Source organism: Cetorhinus maximus, chromosome 8, assembly GCF_964194155.1.
Source record: "Cetorhinus maximus chromosome 8, sCetMax3.hap1.1, whole genome shotgun sequence".
Lineage (NCBI taxonomy): Eukaryota > Metazoa > Chordata > Chondrichthyes > Lamniformes > Cetorhinidae > Cetorhinus > Cetorhinus maximus.
This window is the reverse complement of record NC_135886.1, coordinates 97,576,681-97,602,165: the sequence shown is the minus strand read 5'-3', so window position 1 is coordinate 97,602,165 and position 25,485 is coordinate 97,576,681. Positions and strand designations below refer to the sequence as shown.

The 25,485-nt window shown below is 42.3% G+C and overlaps 1 protein-coding gene across 2 annotated transcripts in view; it reads left to right on the top strand.

Moving 5' to 3' along the window:
- Positions 1-25,485, top strand: part of LOC144683821 (succinate--CoA ligase [ADP-forming] subunit beta, mitochondrial-like) — a 114,247-nt gene that overhangs the window by 54,475 nt on the left and 34,287 nt on the right. Inside the window, exons 5-7 of one of the 2 annotated variants that reach the window (XM_078547286.1) lie at positions 3,313-3,441; positions 20,932-21,070; positions 23,054-23,215. In XM_078547286.1, coding sequence (XP_078403412.1) covers positions 3,313-3,441; positions 20,932-21,070; positions 23,054-23,215 — 430 coding nt within the window. The remainder of the gene's footprint in view (positions 1-3,312; positions 3,442-20,931; positions 21,071-23,053; positions 23,216-25,485) is intronic. The other variant, XM_078547287.1, reaches the window with a different exon arrangement.

Below are 25,485 nucleotides of genomic sequence, written 5' to 3'. Positions count from 1 at the left end.
TAAGTAGACTAGACACGCTTAGACTACAAGATTGAAATTATCAAAAGAGTTGGGTGTAAAGCAGACTTTTGAAATGGAGATGGATGAGCTAGGATGAGGGTTCCACAAGGTGTGAATGAAATTTGCATTTTTAGATAAGTGATTTTCAAAGGGCTGGTGTAATGTTTACAACTAACAAGATAAGTGAGGCAAAGCAATATGTTTATTTTTCCCAAAAGGAAAAGGCCATATTGACAATATTATGGGAAAATAAATTTCCAAAGACATGTAGAACAATGGAATTTTACATATTCAAGAGAGAGAAACATATATAAAGAATAATGGAAGGCTATGTGGGGGTGGCTGTGTAAGATCTAAAAGATATACTATATGAAAAAGACTGGGGAAACAGCCCCTAGCTACTTTGCAGAAATCTGACTAAAGTTGTGTTAAAAAGCCTTTGGAATTCCACTGTCGAGTGGATGTTGTGGTATCCTTGCTGGATTGCCTATTTAAATTTAAAATTATTTTGGACTGTTGCCTTAAAAGGGGTGTGTAGTTGGGAGTCAGGTTAATTAGCGATTTCAGGATTTGTGAAAATGTTAGGTACCTGTAATCTTATGTATGTGTTTGAATTATTTTCTTTTGTTAATAAATGTTTTAATATAATTTTTAAAATCGCTAAAGTTGTTACTGGATTCATTACTTCTGAATTCAGTGCACAAACCTTCTCATAATAAGTACAAATTGCAAAACCGTTGTGATAGCCTGGCCGTGTTTCCCTTGTGGATTTGGTCTACCTGGCACACACCACCCGCCACATCATAACAACAGGTACACCCATTGAGCATAGTTTGAGTGTGAGATTGGTTAATTTGCTATGAGAGAGTAGGAATAGACTGGATATCAGGTGATTTGTCTTTTCTCAGAGTAGTGAGGCTCTGGAATACAATACAGGCTAGTGTAGTAGGTGCTGACTCTCCGAATACTATCAGAGGGAACTGGACTAGTTCCTGCCGAGGACAGAAATCACATAAAACAGAATGTAAGCATCTTTATAAATCTTTGTAATCCTTGGTTCATGTGACCACCTTGGCTGGTTTCAGTGACCTGAGGTGGGGGGAATCGGAGAGGAATTTTCCAGGATATATTTTGCTCTTTGTTGGCGCTGGGTATTCCTCTTTTTCATTGACCGTGATTTTTAAATGGGTTGCGAATAAAATTGCCAGTGCTGGAAATCGGAAACAAAAAGCAAAAATGTGGAGTACCTGTATACACAGCAGGTCTAACAGCTTCAGTGAAGAGTAACAGTTTTTTGTAGAGTACTGTAATTGCTGATAACAATGCTGCTCTCACATTGCTGGAACCTATCCAACTGAGTCTCATTCAAAAGCATGCTCCTCTTTCGTGATTTCACTGTTTGCGAGGTTTTGCAGGAACGTAACCCTTTACTGTATTTAAAAACTGATATGCAAACCTCCTTTAACACTGGAAAAAAAGTAAGGGGCATGGACAAAGGGTTTAATACAAGAGATTTTAATACAAGAGGACTGGATTTTTTTTTGACAGGGTTGTGAAACTGTGCACTGTACCAATGGAGGTAATAATTGAAGTGGAGACCGTGTCAACATTTAACAATAGGTCAGGTAGATGGTTGGAAAAAAGGGAGATAAAAACATTTGGAAACAGGGCAAGCAAGTGGGATTAGGATTGCTACTTGTGTTGGAGGATAAGTACCTACACTGAACAGGTTGGACCGAAGAACCGGTTTCCATTTTGTAATTTGAGTAATTTTATGAAACCGTGGATTAGAAGATCTGTTTCTTCAATTGTTACAGCATCCTAAATCTTCTGATTTGAGTGTTAAAAGTATATCTTTCTTTCATGTTTTAGGAAGTTGGAGCCCTTTTTTTCCACTTGCATCGTTATTTGATGAACTAAGGCAATTCACTCTATCATGTGAATTCATTGTTTCATTCATTCATTTTGGATGTATAAGTCAGGTTTGTAATTAGTTGATGATGACCCAGTAGCTTGTTAGGTGCAAAAGCAAAATACTATGGATGCTGGGAATCTGAAATGAAGCAGAAAATGATGGAAATGCTCAGCAGGCCAGGCAACATCTGTGGAGATAGAGAAACAGTTAACATTTCAGGTGGATGACCTTTCATCAGAACCCTAATCAGAATTCTGATGAAAGGTCATTTTTTGCCTTGACGGACGCTACTAGATCTTCTGAGCATTTCCAGCTTGTTAGATACCTTAAATTGTAATTATCAGAAAATAGTTGGAAAGGGCCTTGGGGGAAACTCCAAAGTATTCCTTAACTACCTAGATAAAGTGAAGCAACCATGCTGTTACCTTGGCTAATATGGATTTACCTGGCACCAGGCACTAATTGAAATAGCTGGCAGTTTCAATAGTTGTTCAACTCATCTTTCTATGAGTCAGTGTTCCCAGAATTTTAATATTGCCTTTACTGGTTTCCCTAGAATTCAGATCTGTGGTTTAAGTCTCATGTGAGCATAAGATCAAGAGTCAGGAGGCAATTTGACTATGAAGGGCATCACAGCTCAGCATGATCCTGCACTCAAAGTTTGTCATAAGTGCTTTCCAGCAGTGTTCATACAGCAGCAATCAGTAACAAGTACCCTGTTTTATCCCTCCATACCCACGAACGTTGGATCGATTATAGCATTGCTGCCTTAGCTAATAATAGATTGTTAATTCAAACTTGGAAGATTATCATCTGTCTGACTTAGTGCCAACCTGGTGATGCCTTTACCAACCTAACCCGTCAGGGAAGTTATAGTTCACCGTGTTTGTTTTTGGTGGTGGGGAAAGGTTTCTTACCTATTTTCTCTGGTACCTTTTCTCCTCTCCTCTGCTGAAAAAGTTTAATTCTTGCTAGGCATCAAGTGACACTGGGGTCCTGGAGACCTTCCAGTACCTCACCCTGATGAACTTCGGTGCTGAGTGTTGTTTGGGAGCATCACAGCTTTGCTTGTCATCACTTGTAATCCACATAAATGCACTTCAGTAAGTGCATAAGAATGCGATGCAGACTGGGGGACCTTGGTAGATATTTTCCCTCTTCTTTCTCCCAAATACCCATCCCCATCACCCCAGACTAAAAACCAACGATTTAACATGGTCACAACATGCTATGTATTTAATTACAGGACCTGAAAAAGAATTATCTCTCTCTCTCTCTCATTCATATATATATATATATATATATATATAGATAGATATATTTATTTCTAAAATAAATCTACCCTTGAGTTTGTGGAATGTCTTTGTTAAAATGTATTCTGTTTGTCTTTTTCAAAGGGCCCTGTTCTTATAGGCAGCAGTCATGGAGGGGTGAACATTGAAGATGTGGCAGCAGAGACTCCAGATGCCATTATCAAGGAACCAGTGGACATTATGGAGGGAATTAAAAGAGAGCAGGCTGTCAAGGTACTGAACATATAAACATACAAAATAGTAACAGGAGTAGGCCATTCAACCCCTTGAACCTGCTCTGCCATTCAGTAACATCATGGCTGACCTGTTTGTGTTTCAAATTACATGCTCTCATATACCCCTGATAACCTTTGTTTCCCTTGCCTAACAAGATTCTATCTAACGCCACCTAAAAATATTCAAGACTGCCTTCTGAGGCAGGGAGTTCCAAAGTTGCACAACCCTCTAAGAAAAAGTTTCTCCTCATCTCTGTCCTAAAAGGGTGACCCCTCATTTTAAAACAGTGCCCCCTAGTTCTGGGCTCACCCTCAAGTGGAAACATCCTTTCCACGCTCATCTTGTCGAGACCATTCAGAATCTTATATACTTCAATCAAGTCACCCCATACTCTTCTAAACTCCATTGGAAGCAAGCCCAGTCTGTCCAACTTTTCCTCTTAAGACAACCTGCTCATTTCAGGTATTAATCTAGTAAACCTCCTCTGAACTACCTCCAGTGCATTTGCATCCTTCCTTAAGTAAGAAGACCAAAACTGCACATGGTATCCGATTTGTGGTCTCACTAATGCCCTGCATAACTGAAGCATGACATCCTTACTTTGATGTTCAATTCCTCTCGTAATAAAGGATAGCATTCCATTAGCCTTCTTAATTACTTGCTGTACCTGCATACTAGCTTTTTGTGACTCATGCACGAGAACACCTAGATCTCTTTGCACCTTGGAATTCTGCAGTTGTTCTCTGTTTAAGTAGTGCGCTACTTTTTTATTCTTCCTGCCAAAGTGAACAGCCTCACATTTTCCCACATTGTACCCCATCTGCCAGATTTTTGCCCACTCACTCAACCTATCCATATCCGTCTGCAACCTCCTTATGTTCTCTTCATAACCCACTTTGCTACCTATCTTTTTGTCATCTGTAAATTTAGCTACCATGCCTTCACTCCCCTCATCTAAGTCATCGATATAAATTGTAAAAAGTTGAGGCTCCAGCGGAACTCCACTTCTCACACCCTGTCAATCAGAAAAACCATTTATGTACACCCTCTCTTTTCTGCCAGCCAGCCAATCTTCTATCCATGCTAATATGTTACCCCCTACACCATGAGCTCCTATTTTCTGCAATAATCTTTGATGTGGCACCTTATCAAATACCTTCTGGAAATCTAAGTGCAGTACCCCTACGGCCTCCCATTATCCACAGCGCATGTTACTCCTTCAAAGAGCTCCAATAAATTCCATAAGCTCCATAATTTCCCTTTCATAAAACCATGCTGACTCTTCCTGATTACCTTGAGTTTTTGTAAGTGCCCAGCTATAATCTCCTTAATGATTCTAAAACCCTCTCCATGACAGGCGTCAAGCTAACTGGCCTATAGTTTCCTGTTTTCTGCCTGCCTCCCTCCTTGAATAGAGGGATTATATTTGCTTCTTTCCAGTCTGATGGAACCTTTCCAGAACATAGCAAATTTTGTAAGATTAACACCAACACATCTACTACCTCATTAGCCACCTCTTTTAAGACCCTAGGATGAAGTCCATCTGGGCCCAGAGACTTGTCAGCCTGCAGCTCCATCAGTTTGCTCAGTACCTCTTCCATAGTGATATAATATAATTTTACCAAGTTCCTCTCTCCCTTTCACCTCCTGACTTACAGCCATTACTGGAATGTATTTTTATCTCCGACAGTGAAGTAAGAAGCAAAATAAGTTCACACCATTCCTTTATTATCTACTATTAACTCCTCATTGTCAGTCTCTGGAGGACCAACGCTCAATTTACTTTTTTTCCTTTTTAAATACCTGTAGAAACTCTTGCTATCCATTTTTACATTTCTAGCTAGCTCCCTCTCATACTCTAATTTCTTTCTCTTGATTAACGATTTAGTCATTCTCTGCCGTTCTTTGTATTCTGACCAATCATCTGACCTGCCACTCATCTTTGCGCAGTTATATGCTTTTTAAGTTTGATGCTTTCCATAACTTCTTTAGTTAACCACTGATGGTGGGTCCTCTCCTTGGAATTTTTATTTATAGTAGGAATATACTTATTCTGTGTAGATATATGTAGATTAAAATGACCCATGATTATTGACATCCCTTTATCACAAGCATCCAATATTTCTTCTTGTATACTCTGTCCTACATTGTGGTTACTGTAAGGGAACCTGTAGACCATTCCCACTGGTAACTTCTTTCCCCTACTATTCCTTATCTCCACCCAAACAAATTCTGCATCCTGATCTCCTGAACCAAGGTCATCTCTAACTATTGCACCAATGCCATCCTTGATTAATACCTTTACCTAGTTTCCTATTCTTCTTGAATGTCATATACCCCTCAATATTCAGGACCCAATCCTTGTCATCCTGCAGCTACTGCTACTTACCTATTTGATGAAGGAATGAAGAAGGAAGTGTTTTGATTACTCATTAAGCTATTACAATTTGATTTTGATTCTAGAGAATTTTTCACCTCAAAATGGTAGGAGATTATAATTACCCAAATGGTGTTTTCTTTCTTTTAAAATGAATATGGTCAGAATGCAAGAATTCTGAAATGAATTTAGTTATAAGTAAGTAAATGTAGATGCAGATGTGTTCTTTTGCTTGCTTCCTACACAGCCTTTATTTCGTTCAATCTCCAGCAGAAAAACATTGGAGAAAGAGAAATTTAAAAATGAATTGGACTGATGAATCTCTGTGGGAGATGACTAGCAGAATGTCTACAATAAATTTGTATTTTAGAAATAATTTTAGCAAGTTTCAATAGGAGACCAGCGAAGGAAGTTAAAGTAGCACACAAGAAATAAAACTGCCAGCCACCTATTTGCTCTAGTTTTATCCTTAATGAACATTGCTCCAAAGATTATTATTCTATGAAATTTGCATTTCTTCTCAAAGTCGTGACCATTTTCTTTTTGAAAAATGTTTAATTAGAGTTATAACTAATATGGAATTAGTTTTGAACCATTAGCTTTTTAAAACTTTGTTGCTGCTTATGAAGCTGAGGGATAGAACATTTTCATTTCAGGCATGTTTTGGCATAAGGCAAATCATGGAGAACACAGTAATCAGTGTAGAGGAAAGCTCCACTCCTTTTGCTGTACATTGACAATTGGTCTCAGCGTTAGTGCTGGAAGCATATTCTCCAAAGTCCAGCTTGGTAGTTTTGCCATTTCTTAGCCAAACAATCCTTTGGTCTAACTGAGTGACATAGTCCGCTGGATGCAGAGTTTTGTACTGCAGGCTGATGCTGCTGAAACTCCTTTCACATAGGGTGAAAGTCTGTTCTGGGTATATAGGTCTTTTCAGTCTAGGCTAGATTTGAACTCATTCTATAGAAGTGGAAGGTCGCTGCCTAATCCGCTTCAAAACCCAGTTCCTGTAAATTTAAATTAATTGTTTAAGATATTGGGTCGAATCTTTCCTGGAGCGGCAATCACTGCCGGATTGCCACTCCACTCCTTTTTACTTACCCTAGACTGGAGCTGCACGTTTCTCACCCAGACTTCTGACCCGGGCCTGCTGAGAAATGTGCAGCATAGCTGCTCCTGGAGGCTTTCAGTGCAGTGCAGGATAGTCAGGGGCTGTGAAGCCATGCCCCCTTTTTTACAACACCAGCTGTCGCAAACTGTTAAGTTTAAAGGTCCCAGCCACTGTGACAGAAGAGAAGTGTGTAAGTTAGTGCATAAAATGGCTTGGGTGGTCAGAGGGGTTGTGGGGAGTGGGGTTGGGTAATCGCAGGTACTCAAGGGGAGTTGAGTGGTTGGGGACAGTTGGGTTGGGTGGTCGGGGTGGGGGAGATGGGGGGGTTAGGGGTTGGGAGGGCAGGGGTAGTCAGGAGCTGGGGGGGTTAGTTGGGTGGCGGGAGTTAGTGGGGGGTAGCCAGGGGGTTGGGGAGAGTGAGGGGAGGAGTCAGGTGGTCAGGTGGGGCTCAGGAGGGTGGTCAGGGGTGTGCTGGTGGGGGTTGGGTTCAGTACAATAATTACCCAGGAGTTAGAAGTGGTTTTAATCTTCTGACTATTCTGCTGAGAGAGTCGGCACCATCCAAAGTCTCCGATTTAATTTGGAGCTTCATGTAGTTCCTGGTGCTCGGTAATTGCCCATCAGAAGTTAAAACTTCTCAGGTAATTCCCTTGCTGTCCTTGAGTGGGGACTTCTGAGGGGTCCCCCGACTCCTCATCTAGGGTAATCTGTGGTACGACCCTCTGGACAACGGAAGATCTGGGCTGCTATTCAAGTAACAAAAAGCATGACCTTTGGGAGGTACTGGCTTGAAAATCCTGTTCAGATCTTTCACTTTCTTAAATTAAAGTGTACAATTGATCCTGCGTCATTCCAGGTTAATGACTGCCAATGTTATTTCAGCTCCATAATAGTTGACCATGGTGATTGATTCATAACAGCACTATAGGTGTACTTGTACCAGATAGACCGCAGCAGTTCAAGAAGGCGACGCGCCATCACTTTCTTGAGAGCAGTTAGGGATGGGCAATAAATGACACCACCTTCCAATAAAGGAAAAAATAATATATTAGCATTCGCCATAATCAAAAATCACACACAAATTAGCATAGCTATTTTAATATAAATAATGGTAGTAGATATTTAATTATTAATTTCTATAAAGTCACATTTGAGAGGTAAAGTAAATTTGATATTTTGCACCAGTACTTACAAAGTACTTTATTACTTGTAAATATTCTCAAAGGTTCTTGATAGACAATTGAACGACCCAGGTAGCATTAATGAAATGAAATTGGAAATCATGAGAAATTGAAGGGCATTTCAATGCAAAATCAAGCTCTACTCAAAAACAAATAAACTTTTGCTTTAAAATGGTAGCACTTATGAATTGTCAAAACAAAGCTGCATTAGTTGAAATAGTTACATTTATATTTTGTAAACACAAGTTTATAAGAAATTGGCCTGTCTTTTTGAAGTTCCTTCAGTGTTTCTTTACAGCTGCGTTACAGCAATGTCTTTCTTGAAATCAAAAGAATTGCCACCAAATATGTTGGCTTAAAGAAATTTATTGTTTTCTCCTGCTATATTATTTTCCTATCTGCGACCTGTTTTTTGAGTCCAAATTATTGATGAGATGTGACAGAATTAAGCCTTTTTGTCTAGTTTAAGTAGGTAGTAGTTCCTTCTAATGGTAATACGTAAGTTAAAAGACCAGCTGTGTTCAGGACATGGCTCCAGCCTTATTTGGTACAAGTGATGCAGGGACCTGTGTTTGGCTGTTTGAGGGATAAGCCAAAGTACATTATTGTGTACAATATTGTGAATTGTTCAACTATGTGTATCATTGAAGGTTATTTTTTGAATTAATTGACACTTATTCAGATGCGTGAGCTTAGCAATTAGGGGCTGTTTAAGAGCTTGAGTTAATTGGTAACCTTTAAGTCGATTCAGAGAGATCGAGCCAGTTAACTCCCACTCTTGGTAAGAATATATGTAGCAAAGAATAATTTCATCTATGCAATTTAATGTAGACATTGCAAACCATTCATTACTCCCCTTTTGCAAGGATATTAGCACAATCTAACATTTACAACAACTTACACATATTATTGTTTAATTGGCAGTTAGAGCCTATAATAAGATCTGGTGCTGGTGATATTCTGCTGTTTTTTGAAGACATGGACTATCCTGCAAAGGCATAGTGTAGATCTAGTATGTTACGATCCCTTTAGAGACCAATAACTTTGAAGAAGAGAAATTCGGACTTCCATTTAATAGCTGATAGATTTCACATTTTAAGATGTTTAAGACTAAAAGCACAATTAACTAAATACTTTTTGTAAGCAACTTATATTTTAAAATACAGAACAGAACTTTTGACGCAACCAAAAATCCCACTATAGGTATATGTTACAGTGTCCTTTAAGTAGACATTCAATTCTTCCCAAATCAGTCCAAAATGATTCTTCACTCCCGAGGCTTTACTTCTGTCTTTTTTCTTAGTCTGGTAACTTCTAATCCCAGGACCGTTCTTCACAGTGAGAGTATTACTGGAGATCCTGTCTCTAGCATAAGCTTGGCAAATCATCCAGCTTCATTTTAACTCCTCATGAATTTGATCTTTTCAAAGCGAGCATCAGCTTCCACTTGAATTCTGGCATAGTGAACCATAGTGACTTTTGGCCTCTAGTTCCTCTCCCCCTCTTGCTCATGTTCTTTTCTGGACTCTGGCAGACAAACCTGTCTGTGACATACTGCAATATTTTAGGAAAGCCTGTAACTCAATATTACAGTGGCTTCTTCTCTACCCTTTCTATTCTCAAAGCCCATCAACATGGTAATGTGAATCACATGGACCTTGTATTCAGGTAGAGATGCTCATCAGTTGTTCTTGTGAGCCAAACTTTCTTTTATCTTGGAACTAAATGGGCAGTTTAAAACATAACTGTTTACAACCTGACACTCTCAACTTTTCTGGAACTTTGGAGACTCTCAATCTATCCACTTTTAGCACATAGGCTTCTGCCATTGTCTCCAAGTGTAAGCACCTTGCACTTTCTTCCCAGTAAACAATTTGAGCTTCCTATAATGTCTAACAATCGAAGCACCCAGGCTTGCTGTTGGGCAAACTTCAGAACAGTTCGCGTGACCCCCCTTCATTTTACCTTAAATTAAAGACGCTATCCCAAAACATCATAACCGTATAAACCTCATAATTGTGACAAGTAGAAAATGCAAAATCCAAAGAAAGCTTCACTGTTTCTTATCTTGAGCACGTTAACAAAACTCAGTAACATAGCAGAAACAATGAAGCTACAGGAACAATGAAGAAAGTAGGAATTACATAAGTTTAAAATTCCTCTCAGTTTTTTTAGAAATCCCTACTGGGTTTTAGCAGAGTGTCATGATTATAAATTGGAAACCAAGATAATTTTCATGTGGCATAGAGCTTTCTAATGCAAAAAGAAGATATTTCAATCTCTGCTACTGTTTCTGAAATCTAGTATGTGGTAGATCTAGCAGGCTCCTCTGGGAGATTTTATTTGTAATCTGTCTTTAAAATCAGATTTAACAGTGTCCTTTGAGCATACTCAATTAATGGTCAACTTATCAAATGCGCATTTGGGGTTCTAAAGTAGCCATATATTAGTACAACCTTCAAAGAAGAGAATTGTTTCAAGGAAGATAGAAGAAGAGAGAAAATGCAAATTTTCACCAAAAAGGTTGAAGGAGGATATAAAACATGAATTGTTTAAATGCATTGGATCCAGCTGAAATACGGTATTTATAATAAACATGAAAAAATCCATTCCATTTATTAGTGTTTTTCACACATTAGTATTGTGCAAGAACAATGATATTTCATTAAATCAAATAGTTGTGCAACACCTATCTCTTCTAGATCAATGCTGTTTCTCAGTAATACACAGACAGTTGGAAAAAACACCGACAGACCTTAAATCAAATTTAAGTATAGCAGAAGGCAGCATTTAGCTCCATTGTGAAGTGGTGTCCTCCCTATCAGAAGATTGCAAATTTGTATTGAAGCCTGAGCTAATGCTTAAATTAAAGCCCCCTCATTTTGAACTGCGTCGGTTTTGGGGCCGTATATTCAAAAATGACACAGGATACTCTTTGAACAAACCAAGCTTGCCTGTATATCATTTATGTACATCTCTGCTTATTTATGGATTTTACTTTTACATATTAAGATTTAAAGAAATTTATTTAATAAGCATGCTAAAATACAGAGTATTTGGCTTCAGTTAACATTATGCTAAATAGTGCTGAATACATCAGTCCACTAAGCCTAACTGATAGTAAAAAAGACTCCCAACTATAACATCTTAATTTGTTTAATTTAATTCTATGCCATTACATGTTGTTTTTGACCATATTATACTAGTTGAGAGCATACTATATCTTCAGTTTGCCGAACATAAAAATGGCCCAATTATACTAACCATTGGCATGCAAAATATTCCCTTTATCCAGTCACTCGATTTCTTAAGTGGCTTCAGTATGCAGCCAGGGAAATTTAATATAAAAGAAACATAACTCAATATTTTGTTCTTGTGTTTAATGTTTCAACAGCTGCATATCTGTGTCTAAGCAGTCTTCATCCTTTGCTGGTCCTTACTGTCACTACTGGGGATAGGGAGATGGTGGGGGAGAGCTGAGCTGTGCTGAGCTCAGCCAAAGGCTCACATTTCATTAACTAGCCTCAGAAATCCAATAAAGATGGGAAGTTCATAAAATGAAATAAAATTTTTAATAAGTTTCATGCAGAATAGTTTCATTCACATAAATGCATAACAAATAAGGCCTTATTTGGAGGAGACCTACATGTACCCTTCATTAAGAATCCAGGCAGACACTGATTCTAATTAATAGTAAAGGTTTTGTAAGTGTCCAGAAAATAAAAACGTTGACCCATTTAACTATAAGCTTGCCTTGGGTGATAAAAAGAAACTCATTAACCAATTTAACCATTAGCTTGCCTTTTTGAAAAAAGACTATAAATATTTTAATGAAGGTGCCAAAGGGTGAGTCCATTGCATGGTAATGCAAAACCTTGAACAGAGCAGCAAAACCTTGAACAGAGCAGCATAGCCTAATAATGTGTCGAGAACCTCATCTTAAAGCTCAAACTAACAACTGTTCAATTAGCATAATGAACTCTACTATACACAATAAATATCCTTAATAAACAAATATTTTAACTGTTGTAACTGGGCATCCCTTAATTAGATTTGTACCAATAGTAAATGCCATCAGTCACTTGGTCTCATTATATTACATTATTTTTGAGAGCTGTTGCTAGTTCTTGTGAAGTAGAAGTACAGTTCTTGGGCATTGAGGTAGTGTTTGGAATTTGGCAGCTACATTCCGAATCTCCTTTGTATTTGAATTGTTCTCTTGTATATTTCAAGGCTGTAGGTATCTGAATAGTGTGCAGAAAGTACATTAGCAAAGTTTGGGAAGGAGACAGTTATCCAATTTGTACACCATCATACTGTAAATACTTTTAGGATCCCCATAGAGTTTGCTAACATTTTAAGAAATTCAAACATTCAGATAATAGCTGAAAGAATAACACGTCAAGATTTCAGATTTTAGGACATTAACAAATGACTAAAAAAAATCTATTAACTAAATATCTTTGTAGGCAACTTATTCTTCAAACCACAGAACGGAATACCTCCTTATTCTTAGTCCAGCCGAAAAAGCTTACACTCCTTCACGTAGACATTCAATTTTCCCAGAATGAATCCAAAGTGACTTTGGTTCCTGAGGTATTAATCGTGTTCTTTTCTTTTTTCAACCTGGTATCTTGCAATATTAGAACTGTTTTTCACAGTGAGGTTTTCTTTCCCTTGAGCATCTTCCACTAGCCTAAGCTAGGTGCCTCTTCCAACCTTATTTTAACTCCCCATGAACTTTTCAATCTGAGCGCATTCCTGAAAAGCTAACCTTAGAAACATTTTGGTTTCTAGCTGCTCCCGCTCTCCCCAATCCAGACGGATCCAAATACTGCCTGTGATAGTACTTCTCTGGTGTATCTTCACACACGCCTTTTTCCCTTTGGGGATTAATGGGGAGTTGGTGGGAGGACGACTTCTCTGACTGGCAGCCCGTTGAACTGCGCCATGAATGCACCTTCCGTGGCAACAAGTCCTGGTATGAGATTGAAACCGGAGCTTCTGGCCCAGAGGTAGGGATGCTACCACTGCACCATAAGATGTCCACGTAATATTCTAGGAAGGCCTGTAACCTGATATTTATAGTGATTTCCTCTGCATCCTTCCCCAAGGCAAAGTGAATCACATGGGCTTTGTATCCAGGTAGAAATGCTAATTCGCTATCCGAGACAGCCCAAATTTCTTTCATCTAGGAACTAAATACACATTCGAAATCATAACTCTTTACAACCTGACATTATCTACACATTTCTAGGACTTTGGAGACTCCTAGCCTCTACTGTTAACACACAGGCTGCTGCCATTGTCTCCAAGTGTAAATACCTTGCATCTTCCTCCCAGTAAAACAATCTAAGACTTCCTTTGAGCTCTAACAATAAAACCACCCAGGCTTACTATCAGGCAGATTTCAGAGCTAGTCATGTGACCCCTTCATTTTATCCTAAATTTAAAGATACAGCCCCAAAACATAATCTTTTAAATATCATAATTCTAACAGTATGGGTTGGGCATATGGACAGAGAAATTAAGGGAGGATAGGAGGACAGTGAACTCAGGAGAGAGAGTATGATGATTTGAGATTGAGCATGAGAAGTCACTTTAGGAAAAGACTGAGGGAGGAAAGAAGTGAAGATATCTTTGTGCAAAAGTTGGAGTGGCACTTAGTAGAAATTGAAGATCTTAAATGAGAGGTGAGAGGGGTGGAACAAGGCAATATGCTCAGAGAAGGAGAATGGAGAAAAGAGGAGTAGGGAGATAGACCATGGTGTGACTTGATGATAAGAGTCATAATATTGTTGTGGCAGTTTTGGTAGGGTAATTGGTGGAAGGAACAGCCAGCTGGGCATATTCATGTACAGGAAGGTGTCATCATCCCATAACCAGGTTTTCATTAAGACCGTGATGTTGATGCTATCATCCACAATAAACTCGTGGAAAGGGACTTCGCAAGTGAACAGACTATCTGGAGGGATATGTGGAGAGGGACAGTGATAGCTGATCCACTGGTAGAGTCCACAGGGTCAGCATTGGGAGGGGTGAGTGAGGAAGCTGGTAGGAAAGATTAGCCCTTGCTTGCAGACTGGGCAGGAATAATAACAAGGAATTAGGAATTGCTGCTTTTCAGGAGACAGTGATGAGTATCTTGAAGGGCTGTTTAGAGGATGACAAGGGAGACAAAGAGGGAAACTGTAGGGAGAGAAGCCTTGGATGACAGCGGGAGAGTAGGATGGTCCAGGCGTGCTGAAGGATTGGGGTAGGGTTATGGAAGGGCAGAGGACCCAAAAGGGGAGAAATGAAAAAAGGCACTATGACAGGAGAGAGAGAGGTATTGGATTGGGAAAGAGAAAAGAAAACTAACAGGGAGAAACAAGTGGAAATAGAAGTGGCTCGGATCCTGACCAGCAGCCAAAGTGTGCTCACAGATGGATAGAGGAAAACTTTGTCTTTGAGAGACCTAGTTGCATAACAAGATTAGGGTATATATATCTTGAAGTTAAATGGGGAATAGTGAGGATACAATAGGAGGGAGTCCAGCATTAAAGTTAGAGATCTTGTGGTTGGATTAAAGTTGATGTAGGTAGTATGGAATAAGCTTGAAGCATTGGTGACCTGATATGATGATTAAGTTAGGTAACTACCATTGTATAATTAATGTTTCTGTACATAGCATGCTTTGCCTTGTTGGTGTATGTAGGATAAATTGCTAGTAAGGTCCTAAAAAGAAAAATTCAAAAAGGTGCGTTATACTGAAGTATGTGAGAGTGCAGTTTTTAAATTGCCCTAGGCTCTACTTAAACTCAGCTGCTAATTCGGGTCTTGCAACAGTAATTGTTCTCTTAGGATCCGGGGTTTGAAGCTTGTATGTTTGTGGAGGAGGAACAACTGAATTAAACAAAACACTTGACCCCAGTGTTTCAGTTATTTCACATAAGGGGGAGGCGATGGTGCAGTGGTATTGTCGCTGGACGAGTAATCCAGAGACCCAGGGTAATGCTCTGGGGACCCAGGTTCGAATCCACCATGGCAGATGGTGGAATTTGAATGCAATAAAATCTGGAATTAAAAGTCCAATGATGTCAATTGTTGTAAAAACCCATCTGGTTCACTAATGCCCTTTAGGGAAGGAAATCTGACGTCCTTACCTGGTCCAGACCCACAGCAATGTTTTAATGCCCTCTCTTAAATGCCCTCTTAAATGTCTAGTAAGCCACTCAGTTGTAACAAAGACACAAAAAGACGGACCACCCGGCATCAACCTCAGCACCAGAAATGACAACAGCAATCGCAAAACCTGCCAAAAGTGGGAGAGCTGTCTCACAGACTAGTCAAGCAACAGCCTGACATAGTCATCCTCATGGAATCATATCTTACAGATAATGTCCCAAACTCCACCATCACCATTCCTGGGTTTGTCCTGTCCCACCAGCAGGACAGACCCAGCAGAGGAGCCGGCACAGTGGTATATAGTCGGGAGGGAATTGCCCTGGGAGTCCTCAACATCGACTCCAGACCCCATGTCTCATGGCATCAAACATGGACAAGGAAACCTCCTGCTGATTACTACATACTGCCCTCCCTCAGCTGATGAATCAGTGCTCCTCCATGTTGAACATCACTTGGAGGAAACACTGAGGGTGGCAAGGGTGCAGAATGTTCTCTGGGTGGGGGACTTCAATGTCCATCACCAAGAGTGGCTTGGTAGCACCACTACTGACCGAGCTGAGTCCTAAGTGACATAGCTGCTAGACTGGGTCTGCGGCAGGTGGTAGTGGAACCAGCAAGAGGGGAAAACATACTTGACCTCATCCTCACCAACCTGCCTGCTGCAGATGCATCTGTCCATGACAGTATCGGTAGGAATGACCACCGCACAGTCATTGTGGAAACAAAGTCCCGCCTTCACATTGAGGATGCCCTCCATCGTGATGTATGGCACTACCACTGTGCTAAATGGGACTTAAATGGGGTAGATTTCGAACAGATCTAGCAACTCAAGAATGGGCATCTATGAGGCGCTGTGGGCCATCAGCAGCAGCAGAATTGTCCTCGAACACAATCTGTAACCTCATGGCCCGGCATATCCCCCACTCTACTATTACCATCAAGCCAGGGGTCAACCCTGGTTCAATGAAGAGTGCAGGAGGGCATGCCAGGAGCAGCACCAGGCATATCTAAAAATGAGGTGTCAACCTGGTAGAGTTATAAAACAGGACTACTGGCGTGCCAAACAGCATAAGCAGCAAGTGATAGACAGAGCTAAGTGATCCCACAACCAATGGATCAGATCTAAGCTCTGCAGCCTTGCCACATCCAGTCGTGAATGATGGTGGACAATTAAACAACTCACTGGAGAAGATGACTCCACAAATATCCCCATCCTCAATGATGGAGGAGCCCAGCGCAGCAGTGAAAAAGATAAGGCTGAAGCATTCGCAACAATCTTCAGCTAGATGTGCCAAGTGGATGATCCATCTCGGCCTCCTCTGGAGGCCCCCAGCATCACAGGTGCCAGTCTTCAGCCAATTCGATTCACTCCGCATGATATCAAGAAATGGCTGAAGGCACTGGATACTGCAAAGGCTATGGGCCCTGACAATATTCCGGCAATAGTACTGAAGACTTGTGCTCCAGATCTTGTCGTGCCCCTAGCCAAGCTGTTCCAGTACAGCTACAACCCTGGCATTTACCCAGCTATGTGGAAAATTGCCCAGGTATGTCCTGTACACAAAAAGCAGGACAAATCCAACCTGGCCAATTACCGCCCCATCTGGTCTATTCTCCATCATCAGTAAAGTAATGGGAGCGGTCATCAACAGTGCTATCAAGCGGCACTTGCTTAGCAATAACCTGCTCACTGATGCCCAGTTTGGGTTCCGCCAGGGCCACTCAACTCCTGACCTTATTACAGCCTTGGTTCAAACATGGACAAAAGAGCTGAACTCCCCTGAGGTGAGGTGAGGTGCCCTTGACATCAAGGCAGCATTTGACCGAGTGTGGCATCAAGGAGCCCTAGCAAAACTGGAGTCAATGAGAATCAGGAGGAAAACTCTCCGCTGGTTGGAGCACAAAGGAAGATGGTTGTGCTTGTTGGAGGTCTGTCATCTCAGATCCAGGGCATCACTGCAGGAGTTCCTCAGGGTAGTGCCCTAGGCCCAACCATCTTCAACTGCTTTATCAATGACCTTCCTTCCACCATAAGGTCAGAAGTGGGGATGTTTGCTGATGGTTCGTTTGTTCAGCACCATTCGCGATTCCTTAGATACTGAAGCAGTCCATGTCGAAATGCAGCAAGTCCTGGACAATATCCAGGTTTGGGCTGACAAGTGGCAAGTAACATTCGCGCCATACAAGTGTCAGGCAATGACCTTCTCCAAGAAGAGAGAACCCCTTGATGTTCATTGGCATCACTGAATTCCCCCACTATCAACATCCTGGGGGTTACCATTGACTAGAAATGGAACTGGACTAACCATATAAATACTGTGGCTACAAGAGCAGAGCAGAGGCTAGGAATCGTGCGACGAGCAACTCGCCTCTTGACTCCCCAAAGCCTGTCCACCATCTACAAGGCACAAGTCAGGAGTGTGATGGAATACTCCCCGCTTGCCTGGATGAGTGCAGCTCCTACAACACTGAAGAAGCTGGACACCGTCCAAGGCAAAGCAGTCTGCTTGATTGGCACCACATCCACAAACATTAACTCCCTCCATCACTAACGCACAGTAGCAGCAGTGTGTCCTATCTACAAGATGCACTGCAGGAATTCACCAAGGCTCCTTAGACAACACCTTCCAAACCCACGACCATTACCACCTAGAAGGACAAGGGCAGCAGATAGATGGGAACACCACCACCTGAAAGTTCCCCTCCAAGTCACTCACCACCCTTACTTGGAAATATATCGCCTTTCCTTCACTGTCACTGGGTCAAAATCCTGGAACACCCTTCCTAACAGCACTGTGGGTATACCTACACCACATAGATTGCAGCGGTTCAAGAAGGCAGCTCACCACCACCTTCTTAAGGGCAACTAGAGATGGGCAATAAATGCTGGCCCAGCCAGCGAAGCCCACATCCTGTGAATGAATAAAAAAAAACCCAGGGTAATGCCCTGGGGATTTGAGTTCGAATCCCACCATTAAAAGTCTAATGATAAACGTGATACCATTGTCAGTTGTCATAAAAATCTGCTGTCCTTGCCTGATCTGGCCTACGTGAAAGCCACTCAGTTGTATCAAAAGGAATGAAACTGGACAGAACAACGCAGGCACTGGAAACAACAATGGCAAACTCAGCTCTGTCGACCTGCAAAGTTGTCCGTACTAACATCTGTGCTAAAATTGGGAAAGCTGTCCCATAGATTAGTCAAGCAACAGCCTGACATAGTCATACTCATGGAATCATACTTTACAGATAATGCCCCAGACACCAATATCACCATCATTTGCAGAGGTGGTGGCACAATGGTCTACAGTCAGGAGTGAGTTGCCCTGGGCCTCCACAACATTGACTCAGGATGAGCTGGCATCAGGCCAAACATGGGCAAGGAAGCCTCCTGCTGAATGTACTCTGGTTGGGGCCTTCAGTGTTCACCAATGAATAGATCAGTATTTGTTCAGTAGCATCAGCATAGACTGAGCTGGCTGAGTCTTAAAGGACATAGCTGCTAGACTGGATCTGCGGCAGGTGGTGAGGGAACCAACAAGAGGCAAAAACATTCCTGATCTTGGCCTCACCAACCTGCTGCTGCTGATGAATCTGTCCATGACAGTATCGATAGGAGGACCACAACACAGTCCTTGTGGAGTGACCATCGCGTAGTCCTATCTTCGCATTGAGGGTACCCTCCATCGTGTTGTGTGGCACTACCACCATGCTAAATGGGATAGATTTCGAACCGATCTAGCAACTCAAGACTGGGCAACCATGAGGCACTGTGTGGGCTAACAGCAGTAGCAGAACTGTACCCAACACGATTTCATGGCCTGGCATACCACTACCACCAAGTCAAGGGATCAGCCCTGGTTCAATGAAGAATACGGGCGGGGGGTGGGGTGGGGGGCGGCATGCCAGGAGCAGCATCAGGCATACCTAAAAATGAGATGTCAACCCGGTGAAACTATAACACAGGACTACTTGCAAGCCAAACAGCATAAGCAGCAAGCAATGGACAGAGCTAAGCGATTGCATAACCAATGGATCAGATCTAAGCTCTGCACTCCTGCCACATCCAGTCGTGAATGGTGTTGGACAACCAAACAACTCAATGGAGGAGGAGGCTCCACCAATATCCAGCCCAGCACACCAGTGCAAAGGATAAGGCTGAAGAATTTGCAACAATCTTTGCCAGAGGTGCTGAGTGGATGATCCATCTTGGCCTCCTCCGTAGATCCCCAGCATCACGGATGTCAGCCTTCAGCCAATTCGATTCACTCCACGTGATATCAATAAACGGCTGAAGGCACTGAATACGGAAAAGACTATGGGACCTGACAATATCCTGGCAATAGTACCAAAAAGGGTGGTGGTTGTGGTTGTTGGAGGTCAATCACCTCAGTTCCAGGATATCAATGCAAGAGTTCCTCAGGGTAGTGTACTCGGCCCGACCATCTTCAGGTGCTTCATCAGTGACCTCCCTTCCATCATTAGGTCAGAAAGGGGGATGTTCACTGATGATTGTACAATGTTCAGCATCGTTCACGACTCCTCAGATACTGCAGCAGTCTGTGTCAAAATGCAACAAGACCTGGACAAGGTCCAGGCTTGGGCTGACAAATGGCAAGTAACATTCGTGCCACACAGCTGCCTAGCAATCACTATTTCCAACAAGAGAGAATCTAACCATCATCGCCCCTTGACATTCAATGGCATTGCCATTGCTGAATCTCCCACTATCAACATCCTGGGGGGTTGCCATTGACCAGAACTGAACTGGACTAGCCATATAAATACTGTGGCTACAAGAGCAGGTCAGCGGCTAGAAATCCTGCAGCGAGTAACTCACCTCCTGACTCCTCAAAGCCTGTCCACTATCTAAAATGCACAGGTTAGGGGTGTGATGGAATACTCCCCACTTCCCTGGATGAGTGCAGCTTCCACAACACTTAAGAAGCTCAATGGCGTCCAGGACAAAGCAGCCCGCTTGATTGGCACCTCTTCCACAAACATTCACTCCCTCCACTACCGACGCACTGAGGCAGTAATGTGTACCATCTACAGGATGCACTGCAAGAACTCACCAAGGCCCCTTAGAGAGCACCTTCCAAACACATGACCGCTACCATCTAGAAGGACAAGGGCAGCAGATGCATGAGAACACCACCACCTGGAAGTTCCCCTCCAAGCCATTCATCATCCTGACCTGGAAATATATCACCACTCCTTCACTCTTGCTGGGTCAAAATCCTGGAACTCCCTCCGTAGCAGCACTGTGGGTATACCTACATCACATGGACTGCAGTGGTTCAAGAAGGCAGTTCACCACCACCTTCTCAAGGGCAATTAGGGATGGACAATAAATGCTGGCCTAGCCAGTGACGCCCACATCCCATGAATGAATAAAATAACTTGCCCTATCATTCACCCAATTTTAAAAATTGTGATTTATAATACTCATTCATCAGTTTACTCCTGCCGAATCACAACCAAAATTCTTGCTTTAAAAGATTTGTTTTCTGCCTTTTTGGGGTGAGGTGGTGAGGTTAACTGCCTTCTGAGACAATTTTTGAGTTTTGTGAACATAAAGGTTGTTTAAGAATATTTCTTGGTGCTTTTTTTTTGCAATAGGTAATGGTTTTCTTTTTTGTGTACATTAGGTTGCTCAGCAGATGGATTTCCCAGTTGCACTAATAAACGATGCTGCTGATGTCATTGTACGTTTGTATGAACTCTTCATGAAATATGATGCCACTTTGATTGAGATAAACCCGATGGTGGAAGACTCATCAGGCGAGGGTAAAGTAACTCTTACTCTTCTCTGCTCCTAGATTTAACTCCCGTTAATGAATATTAATATAAAACTTTATCAGTCACATTCCTGTATCTGGTTTGGTTGCTAGTCTCCATTACTTTGCCCAACCTGCCTTTTCAATGTTCCATTTTTAAAGTAAGATCCATGGTTTGGATAAGTTGCTTAATAATCAGTTTTGTATAAAAAGCTGAACTGTTAAAAGAATTGCATCTTAATCTGCTCTGATGCCATGGCAACCTTACTCAGCATAACCTGAAATGCATAGCTCTAGGTTTTTTTCAAAAAGCTTCTGATTTAAGAATGCAAAGTTGTGGTTCGGTGTCAGATTTTATGTAAGTATTCTGCTAAAAGGAAAATAAAATTAACTGAGCAAGAAAAAATGTGAATTGCATTTAGCCTCTGGGAGGGTAGGATTTCAAAAGGATGTCATGTATTAATGTTAAAACTATTTGTGGAAGTGAACACAATGTGGATCATGCAGAATTATTGCTTAGACCTTTCTTCAAGTAAGGCTATACACTTAGCACTGTGTTAAATCAACCAGTCTACCACTTACATTGCAGACACTAATGTTAAGTGATGGATAGATAAATGTTGAAAAACTTTTTTTGTATTCATGGAATGTCCCTCATTCCTAGAAACTTGAGAAGGCAGTGGTGACTTTAGTATTTCTGAGAAAATACATATGTTGTCAAAGCTTCTAGTCTTGCACTCATCAAGACAATTTGCATGAATACCAAATGTAAAGGGAATAATTTATACTACATGAGAAGAGAATGCTGACTGGTTTGCAAGTGGACTCTGGTAGAGGCGTTGCCATGGAGAATGCACCAGTTAACTGATGACTGACAGTTAACTGCTGAGCTTTGTTTAAATTCAAACCAGGCAGGTTGACTCTGACTGGTCAAGGCATTGCCCTGGAAAATGAACCAGAGAATAGCTGTCACCTATTTTGTTTAGCCTTGACCAATCGGAGTCAGCCTGCCTGGTTTGAATTTAAACAAAGCTTGGAAGTTAACTGGTGCATTCTCCATGGCAACATTTCTACCAATCAGAGTCCACTTGCCAACCAATCAGTGCGTGCTTCTCATGCAATATAAGTTGTTGTTCCCTTTACATTTGGTATTCTTGTGAATTATCCTGATGAGTTCAAGATGAAAAGCTTCAACAACATGTCTGTTTTCAGCAGTACTCAAATTCTGTACTACCAAACAACAGTGGTGGACCTTGAGCCATTGCATTTCTTGTGGTAATGGAATGTTCACAGATGCCTACGTTATTTGTGGATTTCTTCATTCTTTGAATATACATAATCCTCTGTAAACAAACATAGTGTTCTGCTTGTCCCTCTGATGTGGGCTAGTTAGAATTTTTACATATCAGTAAATTGTTCTTCACTGTGTAATACTGTTCATTGCTTTCTTTCCCTGATTGGAAGAAAATTGCCCTGTAGTGTGGTAGTTGTTTGATACAACTGAGTGGCTTGGTAAACCATTTCGGAGGGCAGTTAAGAGTCACCACATTGCTGTGGATCTAGAGTCACACCTAGGCCAGACTGGGTAAGGACGGCAGATTTATTTCCGTGAAGGACGTGAGTGAACCAGAAGGATTTCTACGACAATCTTGTAGCTTCATGATCATTGTTATCCCAGATTTATTAATTAATTGAATTTAAATTCCCCAGCTACTGTGGTAGGATTTGAATTTGGGTCTCCGGAGCGTTAGTCTAGGCCTATGAATTACTAGTCTAGAAATGTTACCACTAATTGACTGTGATGTGCCCACCTTTTGAGAACTCGCAAACTTCAAAAGCTTTTCAGGTTGTTTAAAGTCATGTGACAGTGCTCATTATTTTTACATTTATATATATGTTACCTTTTCTAACCTGTTCATTTAAGATCTTTGCCTTTATAATTGCCATTTCTGTAACTTTGGTAGATTAGTGACTATGAAGACTTATTTTTCAGTGATGTGCATGGATGCAAAGATCACCTTTGATTCCAATGCTGCATACCGCCAAAAACAAGTGTTCGATTTGCAAGACTGGAGCCAAGAAGATGAAAGAGACCAGGAAGCAGCAAAGGCAGACCTTAACTACATCGGACTAGACGGCAACATAGGCTGTTTGGGTAAGAAAGATTCTGAACTTGAAAAGAAATTGGTTAAGATAGTTGAAGGATTTTAACCATCTCACCAAATCTTTCTGCAGCCCCTCTTATTTTGACAATTTTAGCCTTCCTTTGTCTTTCTCAGAATGACCTAAGGTGTTTCACAAATAGCATGCCTATCATTTTTCTGAATGATTGACGAGAGTGCTCCACAACTAAGGGTGGAATCATCCCAGATTTACGCTAAGTGTGGTAGTGGGCAGGAAAAAAGATGTTTTACCCGCTGGCCGCAGTGACGGTTTTTCACGCCATATCGTCCCATTCCTGGCGTGTCCCGCCTCATTAATAATGCATTCATGAGAAACACGCCAGATTGCTGGCAGGCAGGCTCAGATTTGCCCGCCGCGCCCTGACCTCAGCATTTCCTCATTCCAGGCCCCATAATTAAAACGCACCAGAGCGCAGCCTACTTCATGTCTACAGACCATAACTGCTCCAGGCAACAGATGGCCCCGAAAGCCAGGAAGACAGCAGCGCCTAAATTTAGTGACACCTCTCTGGGGTGCCTGTTGGAAACAGTGGAAAGTGGCTGTGATGTCCTCTACCCCACTTCTGGCTGCAGGAGGTTAACCAGAGTCACCAACTTGGCCTGGGAGGTGGTGGTAGCGGCAGTCAGCGCCAACAGAGCACAGAGGAGGTCAGCCATCTTGTGCAGCAAGAGGATGAATCACCCGCCAGGGTAAGTCAGCCACCTCACCGCCCTCAACTCATACACTCACAAACCCATCACATCCACAGGGATCTTGCACCTCAAGAGACAATGCCACTAACTCTCACACACCCTCACACCTCCATCAGGCTCATATCCTCTGGAGCTTGTGTCCTCATTCTGTCCATTGCACCGCTCACCATACAAACATTCCACGCAGTGCCATGCATCCTGCTCTCACACTCTCCATTTTTTTTCATTCTGGAGAAGCTGGCTCACAACAGCAGGGAGAGGCCCCAGACCGGGGTGGAGTGGCCCACATTAGGCCCCTCGCTCAGCATGCCATCATGCTAAATGGTGAGGATGCGGAGCGTGCCAGCTGCAGCGGTGAGGCCAGCGGCAAGCAACCATGTGAGGATCCTGCACCACATCATCCCTATCTCAGCGCAACTGTGAGTGCTCTTTCTCCTGCTTTTGACTCTCCTGCTGATGCCCTCAGCCAGCCAGTCCCTCAACAGAGTGGCACACGAGCCGGACGAGTGCATCCGCCTGCTTTTTGATGAAATGTGCACGCATGGGGGTCCCCATGGGAAGGATGGCAGACACCATGGAGACCCTGATCCAGCATAATGTGGAGATGTGCACAGACCTGCACTCCGTCGCAGTAGCCACAGGTGAGTTCCTGTAGTGGCAGCACGAGGGGGAAATGGGGCACCTCGATGTCCCTGTGGGTGCTCCTTCTCCTCAAGGAGTCTGGCCGGAGCCCTCAGGCACCTGAAGGCAGGAGGACATTCCTGGGTCATCCAATCAGGAATCTCAGAAGCTGTCGCTCCCTCTGAGTCCCCTTTGCCTGTGACCCCCTCAACCTTGTCCTCTGTCAATGCAGAGGGAGCAGCTGGCCCAGAGAGGACAGCCAAAGCAATCCAGGGCCGTCAAAGCCTCGAATCTCCAGAGAACGTACACTGAATTCATCAGAGGCAACAGGACCAACCATTGCACAGGCTGTCTCCGCCCCTGCTGTGCATGTCAGGACAGCACCTAGAAGAAGTGATGGCCTAGAAAATTTAAGTAATTCTGATCAGTTGGTTGCACACATGTTGTCACTTTATAACCTGAAAATATAATCACTTTCACTGAATCATATGTAATGTTGTCTTTCAGATTCATGCTTCATTGACAGGTTCACGGGTCCTCCCCCTGCACCCCTTACTGCCCCCCACTAGCAGTTCAGCTGCACCACAAGTGAATCTGGTGGGAAACGTGTGTGTGTGACAGGGCCTTTCGGAACCTCATGCAAGCACTCTCCCACGCACGTGAAACCTTCATCCATCACAACCATCTCAATGTCCCGAGCCTTTTCAACGCTGCCTGCTGCGGTACTCTTTCAGTTGTTCATCTGAGTTGACCTGCATCTCCGCCCACCCACTGATCACACTCCCATGTAACACCTGTGCCCGTCCAACACTAGGCTCCACTCACTTTTGATTTGAAAACCATAGTTGTAGTCAAGTGTTTGATCAGTTCACTTGTCTTTTCCCCCACCCTCAGTCATCCATGACCTTTCCCCCATCACTGTGGACCC